Genomic DNA, 22,803 nt, shown 5'->3' on the forward strand with positions numbered 1-22,803 from the left:
CTAATATTAATGGTTTATCTTCACCATCTTTCGCTAGCTCACCTAAATTAACCAATCTGTATCTAACCACACAGACTAGTCCCGCCTTCTAAATCGGCAGTTAAAACTAATAAAGGTGAAATGTGGATAAAAAGTTGCTGGAAAGGTGCCAATGTTGTTTTACCAGCTACAAATATCCATCACTACCTGAGCATACTATTACAACAGGCTTTTAAAGATTTATTAATAATATTAAATATTATTATTTATTAATTTAATAAATATTGGTTATTTATTAACCAAGGACTTGGTGTTTTTTCTTTAACATGTTATAGGTAAGGAAGTTGATCATAGAGACAATTGGTCTTAAAGGTGCACCATGTTTATGTATCTTCGGTAAACCATACAGACTTGGTGTAGATTCCTCTGGGTATAACCTGTGGTATGAGGTTCGGTCAATAGCATTGTCTATCACCCTCTTTCTATAACCACTTCCTGGGTCTCGTTTCAGGGGCTCATAAGACCTGCAGTCAGCTGAGCCTGAAGATGTCACGGTCTGGCTGGGGCAGACCGTATGTGTTGCAGAGGAGGACTCAAACGCAGACCAAAACGTGGTGTGGATTAACAAAACAAGCCGTTTATTGAGACTAGCAACGAGGGTACAAAATAATAGGGCATCGGTGAAAACTAAACAATAACCTAAACTGGGTGAACTAATAACAAAACATGAAAAACCTTAACCATAGTGAACTGACATGGGTACCTGGAGATGAGACATGGATGAGCAGACAACCTGAACATGGCATGCAGAAAACAAAGGGCTTAAATACATACATGAGGTGATCAGGGGAAGTGGAGACACATGGGGGAACAGCTGACTGACATAAACCTAATGACAGGACCAGGAGAGGAAAGCTAAATACAATGAACAAAGAACACATGACACTGTCAGAATAAAACAGGAAACACTAAAACTAGACATGACAACCCGAACTTGACAATGTAAGACACAGACATGAAACACATGAAGAGCAGGGGAGATTTACCATAGTTGGAAACACGAGGGGGAAATAATAACTAGAAACACTTAGGCATGATAACAAATGAACTTGAAAACCTGAAGGGCTTAAACATAAACTATAAACATCAAAATGAACTAAAACTCAAAACACTGGGTCATAAGACCCAGGATCGTGACAGAAGAAGTCACTTGAATGAGTGACAAAACGTTTCTCCCACTGAAAACGCCACATCCAGATGAACAGAATCAACTTTTTGGAATCACTGTTGTCAAGACTGTCTCCAGGATCCACCCCTTAACTTCAGTGAAATTCTGACTGCCATGAAGACAGTAAGTCGAAGTTTATAACATAATAATAATAATCATCCTGAAGGCTAATCAAAGTTTATATATACTTAACCCAGCTATTTTTAATAAAGTAAATTAAAGTTAGGAGAGTTGTGAGCAAATTCTAATTCATATTCTATTAGCTAATATACAGCATTGTGCGACAAGCTATTATGTAGCAAGCTATCATATGCAACCCTGATAATGTTAAATACTACACGGTTTGTTTAACATACTAGTTTGCACATTGGGACATGAGCAAATAAAGTAAGAGTAGCACAATTAATTGCCCATCAGAGACTGACCGAGTTTTTTTGTCCTTTTTTGAAACAGAATGGATCCTAGATTTAGAAGAAGGAGAGGGGACGGCTGTGCCAGTCTCTTTGACACAGAAGAGGCCATGACAGTCAAAGCCGAGAAAAGCCCATGGGCCTGAGCTCTCTCACCTGAGAAGGTAAAAGAGTCAGCAAGGATGGCTGTTCTGTCAAGGTGGGGGACCCTGATAATGAACACCATCTTCTGCAGTTTGGAATCTTCAGGGGCCATAAGCTTCAGACTGGCTGAAAATGTACTGGATTATGCTAGGTATGTGGTTCCTCTCTCACACACACAAAATATAAGTTAAAAGATTATTGTACTTTTATTCTCTGTTATCGGTTTAATAGAGAATTTTCCTTCCTGCTGGCTGGATCCACGCCTTACCAGATATTGACCAGAGGTGGATTTCCAAAACCTTGTACAAGTGGTTGCGCTTTAATCAATCAGAGGTGGACCACACAAAGGTAGACAGAATGTGCAATTCACTGACTTCAAGTGCTCTGCCTGCACTGGAGCAGTACTTTGGCCAGCCCCTGTTCCTTTGGATGGATAGGACGCTGTGGCGTGTGAGGCTGTACTGTCCACATCCAGACTGTTGCAAGTCAGATCTTATATCTGCTGGACTACATTAGTAGATCAAGCTCATAGTTGATATCGGCAACTCTTATTACTTGGCTTCAGAATATCTTGCCTGTAGGAGCTGCAAACAAAAGATGATCAGCTGGAGCCACACCATCATTTCCCAGCTAGATGTTGGCCATCGCAATTCCACTTCCCATGTCTTCTGACATACTGTACAAGCTGGGATGTGACATCCAGGTTGTGTTCTTCATGCATCAGCGTAGGTTGGGAAACAGAAGCAGCCAAAAAAAAGCAACTGGAGGAAGAGCATGCTAAAAGCTGGCTTGAGAAGCAAATTCAGTTTCTCACTGCCTGCAGGACCTAAATATCATTGACTGATGCAGGTATATGCCCAAGATGTCCTCAGCAGGCTGGATAAAGTGAAGGCCTCCATCACATCCCTGTTTGGACAGGCTATCAAAATGGACTTCGCCAAGAAGATTGTGAGGAAGCTGGCAGGTGAGCCCCGGTATACAGCTGCTTGGGTAACAAATGTTACTAGGAGATTTGCTACTGGATGCCCAACTGATTCCCACGCTCTCTACTCTGGTTTCATGGCCCAAGTCACCAGCTACATCTTTTTGTGGGATGACAGCGACCTGCAATGACTCAGGGCAGCTAAGCCCACAGAAGCAAGGAAACAAGTCACATGTGCCCTACAGAAGCAGATGTGACAAGCTACATCACCAAAGCAGAGATGAGGACGGTGAGGAAGTCATGCTCAAGCAGTTGACTGAGGCATAGGATGGAGAGAGGAGCTGCAACACTTTTGTTGTCCCTCTGATCCACTCTGCAAGGATGCCAGAAATCTGGAAGACCCTACGAAAAAAAATCCCTGCCTTGAGTATGAAGGGTTCCTATGGTTCCTCACCCACCTGCAGCTGCTTGGCTGGTGGATGTGCCTTACACCACCCAGCACTATTATAAGAGGAAAAGACAGAAGGAGAAATATAGTGACAGTTATGTAAGGAAGACTAATAAAATCACGTGTAAACAGTGTCAGCAGAGGGGGACTCTACCACACACCAGCAGTAATTTGGCATTTGGTACTGCCAAGCCACAGCTGCCATGACTCTGGCTGAGTGGGGGGCTACTAGCTCATATAAAGCATTGGGTGCAAAATTATTATTAGTGGTGACAAACATAAGGCCTGGGGGTCTCAATCGGCCCACTGGATGGCTTTGGAAAATATGAAGAAGAATATGGGGGCCTACATTTTTTACTTAACCCTGTATTTTTACTTAACCCTGTAACCTACCCAGCTGCCTGCCCTTTCCTGCCTCCTCCCATTCTCTTGTACCTCACCAACCTGTGATGGGTTCATGGATGTGCTTTACACCGCCCAGCATTATCATAAGAGAAAAGGGCAGGGGGAGAAGAACAGTGGCAAAAATGAAGTGGTACGCAAGGAAGAATAATACCATCACATGTAAACAGTGTTGGCAGCAGTTGGTGCTGCCAGGCCACAGCCACCAAGACTCTGACTGAGTGGAGGGCAGGAAGAAAGATGCTCTACCCTGACTCTAGTACACTGCATATTTAATGTAATTTCAGTTTATTATAGACCATAGAAGTGATCTGTTCATTGTGGGTTATGCCATATTACACCATAACCCAGAAGTTCTTGTCTATTGTTCAATTTCGCCACGTTTCTCTTTTGTCTTGGTGCATGCTCAATCATCCAGGTAAGGAAATCCCAGAAGGCTGGACTGAAGGAACAGGGAGAAATAGCCGAGGTATGCCAAATTGCACAAGGACTGGACTGAAAATCAGTGGCAACAGGTCTGACAGAGTGATTAATCCAAATTTTACATTTTTGGTTTGTATTATTGGTGTTTACTGAGGAGCCAGGAGAGCTGTACAGCAGTGAGTGTTTACAGCCATCTGTATAACACAGTGGAGGCTTCTGTCATGCTTTGGGGCTACATTTGTGGTGGTGGAGATCTTGTCAGAATTGATGGAATTATGAAAGCAGGGCCATCAGATTTTGGTCCACCACACAACAACATCTTTTAAAATGTCCAATTAGCTACAGCTTCATTTTTCAGCATGACAATGACCCCAAACACAGAGCCAATGCAGTAAAAGAGAAAGATGCACAGAGGAAGACTATCAGTTATAGATTGGCCTCCACACTGAAGCGGTGTGGGATGCTTGTGACACAGAACAGGACGCAGCCAACATCCAAAGAAAATATCGGCGTAACTTCTTAGACAGGTACTAAATCTGTTTTTTGGTTTGTTTGTTTGTTTTTTGTTTATATACTCTATCCAGAAAATCAGTGGACCTGTTTCCAATTTTCCAAACAAAATATAGAGAAATGAAGGAGTGGCTGTACATAAATGTACAGTAACACAGAATACTTTGTTTTTGAGTTGGAACTAATCTTCCAGTTCCTCGACAAGTTTTGACATATGTTGTTATTTTATACATTGAGCAACACATGTAAGGCAGTGTGCATGTCCACAGGAATTTGTGTGCTGCTGCTTCGTAGGTTGAGCTACACCCTGCTCACATGTCATAGGAGGATGTTTTGGTAGCTTATGATTGGATTCCTGTTCCCTGTGAGAGTTTGTCCTGAGGCCTTTTTAGCTACAAGTAGGCTACACTGACACACTTTATTTGAATAGAAATTGCAGTTGGCATTCTTTGTCTGCACTGAATTGCTTTATAGGATGTTACATAATCTCCTTCTGTGTCTTTCCCCCCTCTTTTGTACACTATAGCATATACATTTAACAGGTAAAGGAGGTGGAGACGTCCCATTTTGTGGAATAAATACAAACAAATCTTATTATTAAGCTCCAAATTGTTACTAATTTAGTTTGTGTAAATCACAGGTGTTACAGTTGCTTTTACAGTTGTAAATGACAGAATGCCTTTTTTTCCTCTAGAAAATACACGAACACGTGCAAAGAAGAAAGGTGTACAACCCGAATTTGTAGCTAAAATTACCCCCTCATGTCCCACCTATCCTACCTCATTCTTTCCAGAAGCGAGCGCACGCACACCTGCACACGCTCACACACACATACATCTCTGCAATCCCGCCCCTTCGGTGAACTCCCCCAGTGACGTCAGCAGAGTCCTCCCAATGCGGGGGCTTTGTGGATGGGCTCCGGCTGCTCCGTGCAGAAAACGTGCAGTCAGCTCGTGTGGTTGGTCGCACGCGGGGACAAACAAACCGAGCACCGCACGGAGGGAGAGAAAGAGAGAGAGAGAGAGAGAGAGAGAGCTGCTGTCACTAGCGCTGAATTCAAAGATTAAACGCAGGGGTTCAAGGAGACTACGAGGAGGAGGGGGCATGCATGCATGCACTGATCTGTAAGAGTAGATTTTCTTGTTTGGGTTTTTTTTCCAATCCAGGGAACTGAAAGTGGAGAACTGCTGATGAAGCTGCAGGCGCACTGAGGCGCTGCCTGGATTGTTTTTGCGTCTCACTCCCGGCATTGTTGCTCGTGTTTCCCGGGATGGAATAATTCCTTTCTTCGCTTTCATCCAAGGAATACCTGCGAGCCTACCCTCACCGCTCTCCATGGTGCTTGAAGGGTAAGCAGAAACCGAGGTGTCAGTGCATTGTTTGTCATCAGCGCACGGATCTTCTCCACGCCTTTGTCCAATCCGGTGATTCTTTATGCGTTTGTCACCTAAAAAGCAGTGATGCACATTTGGATGCATAGAAACACAACCCCCCCTGCCCTTTGCTTCTTGTTTCAGTAGAGAGATGGACGGCATCGGGAACACCATGCAGAAGAAGGCTGCCGAGCTGGAGCGTCTGGCCGAGGTGCTTGTCACCGGGGAACAGCTCAGGTATGTCGGTCGGTTCAGCTCCAAGTTCTCGTAGAATTCACAGGGTGTAGCGTCCTACCTTGTTTTTGGCAAAGTTTGTGGTACCTTTCGTGTGATTTGACAGCTTTAATAGCAAGGAATTCCTAGCAGTTTTTAAGTTACTATGCATGCTCATGTCAGCATGTTTTGGGTACATGTAAAAGGCCATGACAGTAAATAAGGGAAGCGGGTTTTGGGAGATATTTGACAGCAGGTTAATAACCATGCAATCACGTGGCTCCCTCTCCATGCAAACGGGTACAGCAGCCTGTTTTTGTTTTGTTTTTTTGCCCCACTGCACCATGCACAACCAAACAAAGACATTCGCACATGCATAACCTTCCTCGTGCACGCTGTTGCTCCTCATCTCCACTATGTAACGCATTTTCACGTTACTATATCACTTTAATGTCCAGAATCTGCAGGATCCTGCTTTGCAGCATTCATTTCTGGTGCTCCATCTATACAGTGCCCTTTGAGCCCCGCAGAGAATGATGAACTTACTAACCCGGTGTCATTATCAAGCCCTGCCCATTCATCCTATCAGGGATTTGTACCAACACTGCTAGCAGTGTTGTTGACATGCTGTACCCTTTGACCCACTGTACTGTAAAAAAGAAAAAAGAAAAAAAGACTACATAACCAGCAGTTCATTCACTACTTCATACCCCCAGCAATGAATAGAGGCCCAGTTGGTAAAGCATGGCATCAATGCCTGGAATTTCAGCCCCCAACTGAACTATATGGAAATATGTGGCTAAAGTATGTTTTTGTGGTTGTGTTTTGAAGTATGTTGCTTTCCAAAAAACCACAAGCAGTATCACTTCAGTCTTCCTAAAGAGATTAACAGTTTGCTTGCAACAGTTTTCCCTGTTTATCATTATATGCTCACCATGTGTGTGTGTGTCAGTGTCCTTGGCACTGCTGCACACTGAGATTGCCAGCTGGCATTGTGGTCAGTGTCAGTGAACGAAAGGTTGGTTGTGGAGGCTGTTCCAGGGTCTCCTGAGATGCCGCTGTTCTGGGGAAAGGACTCAAGGTTGTGGCTTGTAAGACTTGCTCTCTGGCCTAAATCTTAATTCCTGACAGTTTCAAAGATGTCTTTTTGTCACTGCCTTGCTTCACGCTTGAACAGTTCAACTGTTTGATGGATAGCAAAAAAAATTGAATATAATAAAATAAAATGAATTTGGTACACATATAGATTTTGGTGCCACATCAAGCTTGATGGCTGCTTTTTGGATGGACAAACACTGAGGAATAAATTTAATTTTATCTGTTGCCATCGCCAGGTCAGCGTTTCCCATACTATGGATAGTGCATGAATAGAAACCAAAACTGGTCTTGGCTGCTTTTTTGTATGTATGTATGCATATAAAAAATGACCTTCAGTGAATATAGTAAACATTATTTATGCTTGCAATCAGCATGTTAAATTGCCTTTGTGAGCATTTAGGAATGCTGACGTTAACATTTAGATTAATGTGGTGCAGTGGGTAAGTGCAGTCTCCTTCAGTGGCTAGTGTGGCTATAGAAAGTCGGAAAAATTGTGTCAGGCACTGTCCTTTATTTCTAACACTCAGCGAAATGAAAACATAGTCACTGTTTCAACCCGGTTTCATTACCTCACTGTTAAATCTTGTGGCCACCGTATAGTTATAGTACAGGGCAGCCAAAAATCACGAATCAGTGCTGTGCAAAGGTCTCGGGCCACCCCTGATTTCTCTATATGTTCTCTATTTTCTTATTTCTTAAGGACATGACTTTAAGAGTGGTTTTTTAGGATCACCACTTGCCCAGTTTTCCACACCATGCTGCAAAGTCTTCAGCTAATAACACCTTGTTGGTGCACAAGCACAATTTTATCTTTGGCATTTTTCATATATTTAACTAAAGAAATGCAAGAAAAACTGGCTGGTAATACACAGTGCCTAAAATACAATTAAAATTCATTCTTGGCTAAGTTTTCTCTTATGTACAGTATTTGTTTTATACTCGAATGACTCAAAGGTCAGTGTTAAGTAGCTTCACAGACAAAAAAAAATTCCTCCGATACAAGGACTAAAGTGAAAATGAGGGTAACAAAGCAACCAATGTCAAAAGAAAATTTTTGAAAGACCTTCAGAAAGCCTGGAGAACTATTGCTCAAGACCAATTAAAAAAATACAATTAGGTCTGGCTCCTTGGAAGCAAAATATAAGGAGATAAGGGATGCCAAAACCTTTGGACAGCACTGTAGCTTGTGAATATTTGTAATTTGTTTTGTTTCATATTATTAATGAGAGTTTTCTGATTAAACATGACCCATGGTCCTTCTCGGTTTCCCTTCGCTGCATCCTATTTAAAAAAAAAAAAATCCTGGAAACACTCTTACACACGGGACAGTTTAATGTCTGACTTTCTCCTTTTGTGTTTGGCTGCAATTCCTTTGTTTTTTTAGCTTTGTCCTGGAGTGTTTGCTCATACCAAACGCAATGAGAGATTTAAAAACGTCACATTCCCTTTCAGTCTGAGAACCGCAGCATTCATAAGTATAAGATTACACTTTGCTGATGAGAGCAAGCAGTGCCCACACCTTTGTTAGCTCACTTTATCATGAGTCAAGCTCATGGAACATGAATGACACAGTTTCCGTTACTGATAACAGCAGACTGTTTTAAAATATGTTATCACTTGTTTGTGCTCTATCGTGTTGACTCCTTGTATCACAGAACAGATCTGTTTCAGGCAGATGGCTTAAAAACAGACAGAGAAGCAGCTATATGGAAGAACAGGCACATGCAGCTGTTGTAGTAAGTCTTGTGACCAGTTCATAGCTGTGAATAGATAATGTGTTGCACTGTGGCTGAGTCTGATGGTTATTAAGTGTTCATGAATGCTTCCAGCCTGGGACTCAGCATGCCAGTAGGCAAAGACTCTTTGAGAAAAGCTTCTCCCTGTTACTGTGTGATTCAGCACAAGTTAAAGAAATGAAACGACTTTGCTTTCTGCTTCCTCTCGAGTTGAATTTATGTGAGGATTAGACCGGAGCTAAATACACAGAGAGGATGATGTCAGGATTGCATGGATGCAAAGTCTCCAAGTTTTTCAGAGGAGCTTGTTTGCCCATCGTGAGTCTTGGCAGTAGAGTTGGGTCGGCTTGGACTAATGCTGTCATAGCTAATCCGGCGTGATGCTAGCCAGCTGCATACAGACTCAGCATGAAGTGGAACTAGCTAGCTGGAGGAAGCTTGGCTAAGACTGGTGGACTGTTTCACAATACCTAGGTTCAGCTAGAGGTCACTGTGAAGCCAGCACATGAAGGATCTACACCAGGGGTGCCAAACATAAAGCCCGGGGCCCAGAATGAGCCCAGCAAAGACTTCAATCCAGCCCACTCAATAGCGTTCAAAAATGTGAACAAGTGCATTGATTTTTAACTTTTTAACTGTATTTTCATAGGTTTTACTAATAAGTCTTCCCAGCTACAGAAAAGTTATTAAACAAACAATTAAATGACAGAGAAGTTCTTATTTTTCACTATTTACTATAGAAATGTCCACATTTGCTTTTTTTTATAGTGCGCTCACATTTTAAAAACAAGAAACTTGAAACTTTAGATTTTATGTATGCAGGACAGTGTGGGAATGGGTTACCAAAGCTTATCATGCAGAAAACCGAGATGTACTGTTGAACTAACACTTTGATTTCTTATATCAAGAGATCTCAGGGTTTAAATGTTTATTTAAATGTTTTTACACTGGCATAAGGAGGAGTTTCACTGGTTTGATCTCAAGATCAAAGTGGGCGGTATCTGGCCCATGATGGAAATTAAGTTTGGCTTGAGAGGTTCATCATGTGATCATGCAGTCAACCTTATAAATCCCTGCAGATAGTGTTTGAATACTGTGTTTCATCTCAAACCAAAAATATGCATTTGCTGTGTTTTCATTCCACTTTAAATTTCAATTGTGATACCCTCACATCGATAACCAAATCAGGACATGTAGTCAGCAACAGTGCTTAGCTGTTTGTTTTAGAACAATATGAGCAAAATGAGTGTAAAATAATACACCATGCTGCTCTGGTCTCTCCTCACTGTTATTACAGTCTCTTTATATGTTACAAAATCAATGCACCCTTTCAGGTGCAAAACAAACAACAACAACAACAACAAAAAACCCAATTTCTGGTGTAATTTCTAAGGACTTGTGCTGAAGTCAGATTTTCTTCCCCTCTGCTACTTGTTTACAGGCTGCGGCTCCATGAGGCGAAGGTGATCAAGGACCGGAGGCACCACCTCCGGACTTACCCGAACTGCTTTGTAGCTAAGGAGCTCATTGATTGGCTGATCGAACACAAGGAAGCTTCAGATCGAGACACGGCCATCAAGATTGTGCAGAAACTTTTAGACCAGAGCATCATTCACCACGGTAGAGCTTTGTTTCTGTGAGAAAGTGTATGCGTGTGAGAGTGGATTTTCCATTTTCTATAACAGCAAGGGTCCCTCTCTCACCCTCTGTTTTCTTCCTGACATTTTCTGGGAACAAGCCGTCCCTCTTAATGGATGATTCTCTGGGTCTCCTGGCCAATTTGGCTCCAGTGGAGCGTCTCATACCTGCTTCACATTTGACCACTGACAGAGGCCTTTTTCCTCTTAAGTTATTACTTAGACAGAGCCAACGTATAGAAACTAGGCTATAGATTAATGACCGAATGTCAAAACCCAGTCTGTGATCCTGTAACGCTTCTATACAGTCTGAAAGAAAACATCAGGACAGCTTTTGTTTCTCTGTGTGCATCTGTGTTTCTTTGCATGAAGACAGCGTTTGCCTGCATTATAGGCTTTGGGTTCTCTCAGTCACTCTCTAACAGCCGCTTCCTGTAGTGGCTCTTTGTCAACAATTGTCCATGTTGTTATTTAGGCATTGTTTGGGGGTTCTCGTTAAAGCAGTTTCTTTTAAATGTCTGCAAATTCTGCAGAAATTTACAGACATCATGATCGGAACTGGTTTTGATGATCGGGTTCCTTAGTGTCACCGTGTTACTGCAGTATCACAGAAAGGGAAGGAATTCCATTACATTTGCCAAGTACGTTATCTTGGACTCAATGATGAGCTGATTAGAATTCAGAAGTCAAAGGGCCAAGTCACTGTGACCTCATTGGCCATAACTCAGGAATTTATGGGCTGGGTGGTGCTATAGCTAGCTGTGATATACTCGAGGCTAAAATCCATGTCACAGGGGCCTGGATTCAAGTCTGACCCAGACCATTTCCCCTCAAACTCTCCTACTCTCTGTACCATCTTGTCCAATGAAGGTTAACATGCCTAAAAATAAAATACACCAAATACTTATTATGGAAAAATTGGACGCAAATGTTTGAAAAACGTAACTTGAAAATTAAAAAAGGTAAGAGCCACTATGATATTATAATGTATAACTTAGAAAGTTATAAGTGCTGATCATAAGTCACCAAATGATGACGGACATCATTCAGACATGGTCGGCTGCTGAACTGGTAGCAAGAACCTTTGGTCTTCTTTTGGCTGTTCACCTTTTGTGGATCATCTTCCTCCATTTCACACTATTCCTAGCATCCTCTTCTGTCACATCATCTCTCTGCATGACCTCCTTCAATACCTACATGGATCTTCTGTGATCGTCCTCTTTTCTTCATGACTAGCTGTTTCATCGACAACATGTATCATTACGTAAAGCTACTTGAAATACTACCAACATTTATTTAGAGTCTTGAGTAACTTGACCCAGCTGTCTTAGCTAATTATAGGCCAATCACCAACCTTTATTTTGTCTCAGAAGTTCTTTAAAGAGTAGTTGTATGACCTCTGTGGTTGTCCTGCTTAACCTCATTGCAGTGTACTACACTTATGACCACAATAATTTATTACAGTGACTAGAGCATGCCACAAGTATTACAAGGTATTGTGCTGCAGTTTGAATCATAAGATAAGATAAGATAAGCGTTATTAGTGCCACATGTGGGAAATCTTTTGGTCACGGCAGTAAGTACAAGTTTAAGAGCAGTAAAAGTTAAGAAAAACACAATAGGATAGGGTAAGATAAAATAGAATAGATACTATACAGCAATATGTAATAGACTCCAATTTGTTAATGTAAATGGAGCTTCACACACTAAGGTTAATAATGGAGGTTAATAATAACAATGGAGTTCCACAGGGTTTTGTGCTAGGACCAATTCATTTGACATTATACATGCTACATGTATACGTGCTACATGTATGCATTTTACATGTCACCGTTTGTAATGGCAGCCTGTGTGGAGGGAGGAAGAGGACCCAAATGCAGACACTTGGAATGAAACTATAATTAAACAAAAAGCGAGCCATTTGTTTGTGGCTGGGAAAAGGTACTAAACAAAAGGTAGATGCACACTTAGGCAAAGGTTCAGGTGACAGACAACAAAACCTTGAACATGATAAAAACATGAACATGAAAAAACCTGAAAACATGACAAGAACTCAACAGGCAAACTGACACTGAACAAAGGATGATAAAGGACTTAAATACACAGAAGGGTAATGAGGGAAGCGGAAACACATGGAGAACATAGCTGACACATGAACATGACGCCACAGGGGAAGCAAAACTAACTATTATACGCAAGGAGAGGAACATGGGAACAGATAAGAGGAACGAGGCACAGACATAACTAAAATCATACATAGAGGAGGAGAGACTTACACAGGAAACAGAGCATGGAAAAAACTTTAGCTAAACGAAACCTAATTAAGGCATACTAATAATAACACCAGAACTTACCATTACTCTAATACATCATAAGAAATCAGACATACAAAATAAGCTCAAAATGCTGGGTCACAGACCCACCGCCATGACATAGACAGTATTACTGGAAGGCAGAGCATTCATTTTTATTACTACTCCTCCATCCACGATCCTTCCTTTGTACATTTCCAGGCTATCTGAATCTTGGCCGTTTGTCTCCAAACTGCTCAGCCTGAGATATCCCTCTGACATACTCATTTCTGTCTGCCAAAAATGAAGTTTAAGCTAGTAACTGAGTTTGGACAGACAAATATGTAAACCACATCTCGGCTGGTTGGGAGAGTAAACAAAAATGTGGCAGTGTTTTTGCAGATTAGCCCTTTAATCTAACTTTCTTTGCCTCTTTTTGCGTTCAGTGTGTGACGAGCACCGGGACTTCAAAGACATGAAGCTGTTTTACCGCTTCCGGAAGGATGACGGCACATTCCCGCTGGATAATGAAGCCAAGGTGTTTATGAGGGGCCAGAGGATCTATGAAAAGTATGAACAAATAAACTTTTCTGTTTTACCTTTTTTAAAATGTAGCATTAAGGATACTGTGTTGCATTTGCTTTCACACCAAGTGCTAGATTAGAAGAAGGTTCTTATATCTGCATAAAGACCAGGAAGTCTCTGTGTAAAGGTGAGAAGATATGCTCTCAGTAATTAGCTTCCCAGTTGTGAAGTTTTTCTGTAGCCAGCAGAACCTGAGTGAGCTGATCAGTGAACTTCAGGGATGATTTTCTAGATTCTTGATTGAGCAAATTTTGCCATTTACCCTTTCCCAGTGTTAGAGTCAGATTTACTAAACAGGACAAAATAGCATTTAATGTGTGCCATCCCTAAACAGTGCTCATGGGTGTGGTTGGTTTTACTGGTAAGTCACCAAAGTTGCACTGTTTGCTAAACACAGATGCAGTTAAATTCATATTTAAAAACAAAAGATGATTTTTTTCCCATTAATACATATTGTCACTATCAGCAGCAAATTGCATGCCACAAACGTTAGTAAATCAGTTTACATACTTGATTTAAATATTGCCCTCCCTATATTTTGGCATTGAGAAACCATTCCCAACGATTACACGTAATTTTTCACTGTGCTCTTTTTGTAAATACAGACAATACTGTGTTTGGTGCATACGTTAGTAAATCTGGCCCTTAACACTAAGCAAATGGACTTCTGGGTCAAGCTTTAGTTATAAAACAAGCTCAAGAGTAGCATCAATTTCCCGATTTGACTCCTAGGTAGATGAAAAATTTCCCAGAATGTTAAACCTCTGGTGCATAATGTTAAGCATACCGCAAATGAATTCTCTGATCAACATGATGATTATCTCTGTGGCTCATTTTAGGCACAGCAGCTCAAACTAGCTGCTTGTCAAACCTGTTTGTGAAGAGAAGCTGTTCAGAAGAAAGCTGATTTACAGGGAGGGTCATGGGAAGCAAAATTACTTGTTTTTTTTCCTCCCAGAAACTGTGGGACTGCACCGAGGCTCAGAACAAGATAAATTAGGAATATTTTGTGCTGTACATCATGCAAAGCCTCTAGTCTGGGCTTGGAAATGAACCTAGTAGGTCATCTTTAAAGGCCGCAGCTGTGAAAGCATTTGATAGCATGAATGGTGAACTGTGACTTTATGTTGATATGTGGTTTCAGTTTTTGGAGCTTCATGGCTACTTGGAAAGCTGTGCCACATTCCATCCACACATTTCCGGTTGTCCTCTGTATCTCTTTGTTAGTCTATGTCATTCTGCACAGCATGCTGATTGAGTGCATCTGACATACCACCCCCATTAATTAGAAAATTTGTCCTGCTGCTGAATTCGATTCAGTTAGATTAGAGGACACTGCATTGAGCATGCCTGTTTTTTGTGATAAAAGCCTGCAAAGTTAGGAAAATTAGAGGATATAGAGATGAGTCATAGCTTTATTTAGAGGAGCGCTTGGGTTTAAAGGGGGGATGCCACAAATAGCATGATCAGCTCTGTAACCGTGTTGTTTTTCCAGTAAATAGGAGACTAACAATTTATAAATATAAAAAAACCACCAAACTCTTCCTTTCTGCCTCTCGCGTGTGTATGTGGCATTATTTTTTTGGACTTGTGCACTGTAGTCTTCCTGTGCCGCTTTTAATTTGTACACAGTGGCACACTGTTATTAACAGAGACCTATTTCTTATGTGTTCCTGAGACAGCACACACATACACAGTTATTGCATAAGAGAAAGAAATATTCCAAGGGGAGACATCTGTCGTTTCAGCCCTCAAAGCTATGTGTTTATGTAATCACCGCGGTGCAGTCCAGGACACACACACACACACACACACACACACACACACACACACACACACACACACACACACACACACACACACACACTTATCCTAGTGGTTGAATTGCTTCGCTGCTGCACTTATGACAAAAAAAATCTCTGTGTCTCTTGTGCTTGAGTGCAAAGTGCACTCATGTCCCACTGAGGGAAGGTTGTTGTCCCTACGCTTCCTGTTTTCATAACAATCTATGATTTAGTTCCTGGTAATCACTTCACTTGTAAACACTACACAACTGAAATGAATGAGACTTAAGATACACAAGAACCAACGACCACAGCAGAAGTTATCAAGCTGTCAGGAATGTGGTTTTATTATAAGGCTTCTATACACCACATCGTACCATATAATACTTTGATTCGTTTATTAAAAAAATTCTTGACTCATCTCTAAAGTGCCCAGGATGTTTCATCCTTATGGCCTCAGGGTTAGGCTCCCACAAGTTTGATAAGTGGATATAAAAATGGTTGAAACATCCTTATTTCTAGATGAACAATATTTTCTATAGACATTCGTGGTTGCCAGAGGATGCATGAGGCATTTTTAGTACAAGAATTATCTGTTCATTCATTTCAGTTATAGTTTGCCAGGCTAGCACAGTAAAATAAGATGGAAGACATTCTAGCATAAATCTTTTTTTTCAGTGAAGACACCTGTCGTGGGATGGAGTTAGAAGAGGACCCGAATTCAGACTCAGAGCAGAATTAACTCAATTTGGTATTTATTTTAGTTGTGACAGTAAGTCCATAATACTGTAGGAAATACAAGTGCAGGTGAAGAGAATCTAACCAATGGGACAAGAGGAAGCAAAACTAAACACAATACACATGAGACTAGAGAAGAGACAAGAAAGCAAAACACTAACTGAAACCCAAACCCCAGACTGAAGAGAAACGTCCAGAATAAACAAACTAAGAGCCCAAAGGAGCATCAAGTAATAAAGAATTTAGTGCAAAACCCAAAGTGTTCGGTCAAAACTCCAGGATCATGACAACATTTCACAGAAGAAAAAGAAGGCTTTACTAACAGAATACTACACAAAAGTCTTGAGCCACACTTTAATCCCTTATATGCTGCTTTAATTTTTTTCACTCATTTTCAGTGCAGTCCTTGTCTCTGACTATTTTCTTAGTAATGGTTTTTGTCTGTTAAACCACAAAACGCTGAGCTACGAATCATGCAAGCATAAAACTACCACCTAACTCAAGGGATGAACCAGTGTGTCTACACATACCCGAAAACTTAACAAAGGGCTAATTTTACATGGTATCTTTAGGCACTTTGTTATTATCTGCCAGTTTTCCTCCTATTTCTATAAAAATGCCAACGAGAACGCAGTTTGGCAGAAAAAAAATAGTGTTTTTATTCCAACAATTTGCTCTGTCATGGTTTGGGTTGCATTTCAGCCGGTGATGTTGAAGATCTTGGCAAAACCAATGGAATGATAAACTCAGAAAGGTGCCGTCAGATTGTGTTCCACCATGCAATACAAACTGGAAAGTGTCTAAATTTGCAAAAGCGTCATATTTCAGCATGACAATGATCCCAAACACCAATGCCAATACAGTAAAAGCATACCTGGATAGATAAAAAGACAATGAAACACCATGAGACATCCATAGGCCTCCTCAGTGCCCAGACCTCAACATTATTGAAGCAGTGTGGGATCATCTTAATAGAGAACAGAACAAAAGGCAGCCAACATCTAGAAATCACTGCACCTATTTCTAATTTTTCCAGCAACATATATAAAAATGGTTTGGCTCAAGACTTTTGCACAGTTCTGTACATTAAAATAGCTTTGTGTTTTTTCCTTCAGCCAGTTTCACGTCTATTTTTTCTTCTACTGGAAAATAAACAGTTCTTGTCACACGTTAATTGATCTGTGATACCATCAACTGTCAAAACAACATAAACAACATACTGCAAACAAACCACAAGAAGTTATTTTGACAGAAGTTCCTAAGCGACAGAGGGGACACTTTAAAACGTTGTTTATCATGTAGCTGTTTGTGCGTGTGTGCATTTGCACTCTTGTTGATTATGCCCGAATTTCTACAGAATTTAACCTCTTCCACCTTAGAGACCCCTGTTCAGGGTCAAAGTACCATCCAGAGTTGTAGCTGAAATGTTTAGGTTCAAAAACATCAGTGTTAGTGACTCGTTGTTTGACAAAAACTGTTTATTCTGTCATGTGCAATTTTGATTAATTACAGTAAAATATTTTATGATGAGTGTCTCATCTGAAGCACCCAAACTGCACAGTTTTGGAGCCCAGAGTTTCAGAGGATAATCATGCTCATGTAGATCTCTGATATAATAAATTACCTTTGAGTAGCTGAATTCAAGTGGCTCAGGTGGTAGAGCAGGCTGCCCACTGTTTTCAGGGTTGGCGGTTTAATCTCGAGCTGCCTTTGGCAACAGGTCAAATATATATAGAATGCACCTACATGCTTAATTTGAGCCTTTTTGAGATTAGCCTAACACTGCTCTATCCTCACATACATTCACACCTGCAGTAGTTTCTGGTAGCCTCACTGGAGCACCTGTGAGTTATGTTCTTTGGTGACGGATGGTGGGTTTTCTACCCATTGGTGCACACACAACAGCTGTTTGGTGTCATAGGGGGCTGGAGCCTATTCAGGCTGTCAAAGGGTGAAAGACAGGGTACACTCTGGGCAGGATAAAGGTCTGTCGAGCTAACGCAGAGAGACGCAGTTTTGAATGTGGAAACCCTAACCTAATGCATGTCTTTGAACTGTGGAAGGACGCTGTGCCAACATGAAAATTTTACAGAAATTATTTCATTTGCACAGCTTTGATGCAGATCACCTTAGCCAGCATTTGAGATTTAATCTAGGTACATTACAAGATGTAAGATACAATCTCTTGTCTGTGCGCTGCTGTTGTCATTCCCCACGTTCATGCAGGAGTTTTTTCATGTTTTTTCATCAACGTTTGCCACATCAGTGCGTACAGACAACGAGATAAGGGCAGGCAGGGATGTTTGTTGATTTCACAGGACTTGTCAAGTCTATAAAACACACCAGTTTCAAAAGCAGAGACTGCTTTTCATTCCCAAGGCCGCCCTTCAGTCTGAGCCTGGTCAGCCTCAAGGAACCACAGCGCTCACTCAGTGTACTGGTGGTTTTACATGTTTTCTACTTCAGCTGCAAATTGTATATACTTTCCGTTATTGGTGACCATTTTTCCGCATTCCAGACATCCATCATGCTTAACCTATATTTTGTTTTTTTCCCTGTCAGAGACACACAACCTTTAATTCCTTAACATAACAAGTTATAGCTGTGAGTGTGGTCACTGCTTTATGTTTGCGAGGAGATGTGACATTTCCAGTGGTGGAAAATCTTGTTTTGTTTCAGTAGGAAGTCGTAATAATAAGTGATTAAAAGAGGAAGATTCATCAAAAAAGGAATCAAACTTTTTAGGATGGAGGCAAAAAAAAAGATTGGAGTACAGCATTGCAAAAGTGAACTTATGTCATAGTAAAGGTGTTAAACTAATCCTTCATTTAAGAGCCTGAGATTAGGACTGTAGAAGTAAAGGTTATTTGATATGACAAGGTTTTTTTTAGCACTGCAGGGTGTCATTCACATAATGTGTTTGCTACACAGTCTGTGTAAAGGAAGTGCATGCATTTAGTTTATTAAGCAGTAAGTAGCCATAACTGCATAAACTCCACAAGGTCCACTTGTGTGAGCATGCCCAGTGGAGAAAAGTGCATCCGCCCCATTCAGCCCTTGCACGCTAATACATAAAAGAGAGAAGTTGATCAGCAACTTATAGCAGGTGAGCCAATCATTCCACCTGGCACTGCTCCCTGAATTAATCTGCCCCACCTGGTATCCTGCAGCTCAGCCAAAAACCACCCCTCACTGCTGCAATCCCATTCATATTCTGTGATAGCGTGACTCATGATAAGATGGCAGGTGGGTAAAGTAAGTAAAATAATTCATAGCACCTTTCAAGATAAGGATCACAAAGTGCTTCATAAAAAGAGGAAATAAAAAAACCCCAAAACTAATAATAAACTACAGCAATATCCACTAGTTAAAAGCAAGTCTATACAAATTAAGTCTTGAGCTGCTCTTTGAAAGTTGAGTCCACAGATCTTAGTGGAAGAGCATTCATAGTTTAGAAGTTGCAACCTCGAATGCACAGTCTCTTTTAGTTTTCAGTCTGTAACAAGGAACCACCAACAGGTTTTGGTCAGAAGACCTCAGGGACCTGCACCTTATATTTGGGAGAAAGAGTTTGGTAATGTAAGCAGGCATTTGACCATCCAAAGCTCTGAACGTGATCACCTAAATCTCAAACTGGTTTCAAATGAGACAACTTAGAGGACCTACTAAGTACCCTCACAGTCACATTTTGGACCATCTGTAGGTGATTCAAAGATGACTTACTGAGGCCAGTTTACTAAAATAGTCCAATTGTGAGGAAACAGAGCCATGAATAATCATTTCTAATTCTGATTTAGACACCATTCGACTGAGGCAGTCACACACAAGGCTATTAATGTTTATCAAAATGAAGAGCCTAGTCAAATGTACATCATCAAATGTTCACCATAGGTTCAGTCATTTTATTCATAAATACACAAGGTTGTTGATCACAATGGGAACAAAGCTGTCAGGAACACAAAAGAGAACCAGTCTTCCCAGTGTAGGTGAAAGACACTTAGCTGTCACCCAGTTATTTATAGCATCAATACAGTCTTGAATGACAGATATTTTTGCAACATTTGTTAGAGAGAAAGAAGTATACAACTGGATATCATCTGCATAACAATTATATGAGACGCAAGATGTGTCTTAAGTGGTTGTAGTGCAAACAGAGCTGCACCTTGGGTTTACACCACATGACAAAGTGGCAGATGAGAACATAAACATGTCAGCAGCAACTGATAAAAATCTGAGGTAAGAAGAAAACCGTTCTAGAGATGATCCAGAGATGCTCACTTAAGACCTTAACCTGCCAATCAAAATACTGTGATCAGTTATGTCAAATGCTGCTGTTAAATCTAAAAGTACAAGAACAAGATATTCTCTCTTTATATTTCTCTTAGAAACCCTAAGAAGAGCTAAACCTTGGACAGGTCATCGGCCCATCATAGGTGCAGACCACCACTCACTCTCTTGTTTGCACCTACAGCCAGTTTAGAAGGCCAGTAATCAGCACGCCTTTGGACTTCAGCAGGATGCCTGTCACACAAAGATACATTCAAACCAGTTAGGTTCTTGTGGGAGACAGAAGTGCAAACCACTTCACCATGCCCATCTTACATAACCATTAGTGTTGCATCCTTTAAAAGCTATTCTTTGGCCATAGAGTCATCACTACCCCACCCATATGAAAGACTAAATTTAAAAGCAGGGAAATGCCAAGTCTCAGTGTTTGTCACTCGGAGTTAGGTAAACTGACTGAACAGACACTCTGAGTTCATATCAGGGTCGTGGCAACTCCTCTTGTTCCACTTAATGCTTCCATGATCCATTTATATGTGTATGCAAAGCGTCATAGTCCTTTCTATTACTTAAGTGGTTACTATTCAAAGTTCAGAGTTCACTTCACTGAGCCTGTCCCTTGGAGGTAGCATAACACGATCTGTTGACTTTACCTGTTAAAATGGATTAAATTGCATTGTGTAAACAGATCTTGTGGAACATTGTGTCCATTTCTTTTAACAGCATGTTATGATGTTTGCTGCTAATGTGAGCCATAGCAGTTTATTCCAGTAAAGCCACCAATCCTTCAAAATTCTGCATCTAAACCAGCCAGTGACCTTAAATGACTAAAGACTTGAGCAACACTGGGCTTGCACTTGTTCTATATTTCACTCAACCCAAAGGTTGAAATTTGAGGATAACACTATGTCCCTGTGAGCAACTCAGTGACGTCATAGTTCTTCTCTTGACTAGTTTCGGTTTTCTGTGGATGTCAGTCAAAGTTTAATGAACCACAGTGAGAGCATGAATGTGCTTTTTTTTATAGAGGCGGCTTTTCACATCCTGCAGCTGAGTTGGATTTCATTTAGTTTTCCATTTACTTTCATTTCTTTCATTAGTCTCTCTATTTGTGTTACTTAGCACAGAACCTGTTCTGTCAGGAGACTAATGGTTTTGTCGCTAAAGCTTTCCAATCAAATATTAATTTGTCTCCATCGAGATGTTGAAAGAGTAGGAGGTTTGTCTGTGCCAGGTAAAACTTGCTTACTACATATACTGATTAATGATATACTGTGGATTGCCTATACAAAAAGCGAATAAATAAATGCATGGCAGGAAATGTATTGGCATAGTTGCTCTTCTCTGAGAATTAGATGAGAAGGCCACTCTCCAATGATAGCAATAGAGTGCATAGCCTAGCTTAGAATAAAGGCAAGAAACAGAGACACACTTAACCTGTCAGTATGTTTAAAGCTCATTAACTTACATATTATACCAGTGCCTTTTTGCATTTGGGTTATGTTGCCAATTTCCTGGCTGAGTATAGTTGCACACTTGTCTGTAGAGGTTTGAACAGCTTTTTGGCTTTGGTTAAGCCAAACTAATCTGATGGTTTCTTTGGAAATAGTTAATAGTTACTACACAGACATGGGAGTGACATCTTCTCTTCTAACTCTACAAAAAAAAAGGGAAAAAAAGCCCAGAGGAGCTCTCGTTAATATGTCTGTCATCTCCAGATTCGGGTTTAATCTCATCACTGAATCGCTGATCCGGTAGGGACTTACGGAAACTGTCTCCTCCATAGTTAAATTAATATAGCTTTAAAGATTATCCCATCACTAGTTCTTCTGTCCTGCTTGGATCAAATGTTAAGTTAGTGGCTGATTCTTAGTCTGGAGCCAAATCACCCAAAGCTTTTGGATGCATCTGATGTTGAAATTATTACTTCTTTGAATAAGTTCTTTGAATATTATGATTATTTATACAAATCTCCAAACTGCTGATTCATTCATGCATGATATCTGTGTGTAATACACAGTCCAGGCTGTGATATTAACCGCTCAGTGAATGATTGATAAGCCACTAAAACTGAATGTGGGAATACGTTTTGTGCCAGCAGAACAGGACCAACAGCGTAGAAAATACATCTTTGAGGCTGTATTTCATTTTAAGCATATGTTTTGACATGCAGATGGCAGAAAGCCCCCTGTAACTTGCACAGCTCTTTGATGGCATTGCTTAAGTGTATAGGCTGGTGAGTGCTTGCGTGTGAGTGACAGGTGTGAATGTGGTTTTGAGAAAGTGGGATAGCGAACGAGTCGACAGTTCTGCTCCTTACAGGCGTGCACATGCCTGTTTTTGTTTGAGTCTGTCACCGGGTGCCACTCAGAACAGACTACAACACCTGTTTAATGCAATCCTTGTTTTGTTTTTTGTGTTTTTGTGGAAACTATATTAAATCTTGTGCCTTTACATTCAACTCAGCTGATTCCAAAAAACAACCCTCCATTTATCAGTGAAGCTTATCCAGAAGGTTTGCCTCAGTGTACTTACTTTGTAATCGTGTAGGTTTGATATATGAGGTTTAAGGAATGGCTTGAATTTATGCACACTGCT

General features: G+C 40.8%; 1 protein-coding gene across 1 annotated transcript in view; it reads left to right on the forward strand.

Moving 5' to 3' along the window:
* The first annotated feature begins 5,371 nt into the window (after nt 1-5,371).
* deptor (DEP domain containing MTOR-interacting protein) overlaps nt 5,372-22,803 on the forward strand; it is a 35,473-nt gene continuing 18,041 nt past the window's right edge. The window contains exons 1-4 of the mRNA XM_026183580.1: nt 5,372-5,815; nt 5,984-6,076; nt 10,328-10,506; nt 13,261-13,384. Of these exons, the coding sequence (XP_026039365.1) occupies nt 5,802-5,815; nt 5,984-6,076; nt 10,328-10,506; nt 13,261-13,384 (410 nt within the window). The 5' untranslated portion in view covers nt 5,372-5,801. The remainder of the gene's footprint in view (nt 5,816-5,983; nt 6,077-10,327; nt 10,507-13,260; nt 13,385-22,803) is intronic.

Source organism: Astatotilapia calliptera, chromosome 11, assembly GCF_900246225.1.
Source record: "Astatotilapia calliptera chromosome 11, fAstCal1.2, whole genome shotgun sequence".
NCBI classification, from domain to species: domain Eukaryota; kingdom Metazoa; phylum Chordata; class Actinopteri; order Cichliformes; family Cichlidae; genus Astatotilapia; species Astatotilapia calliptera.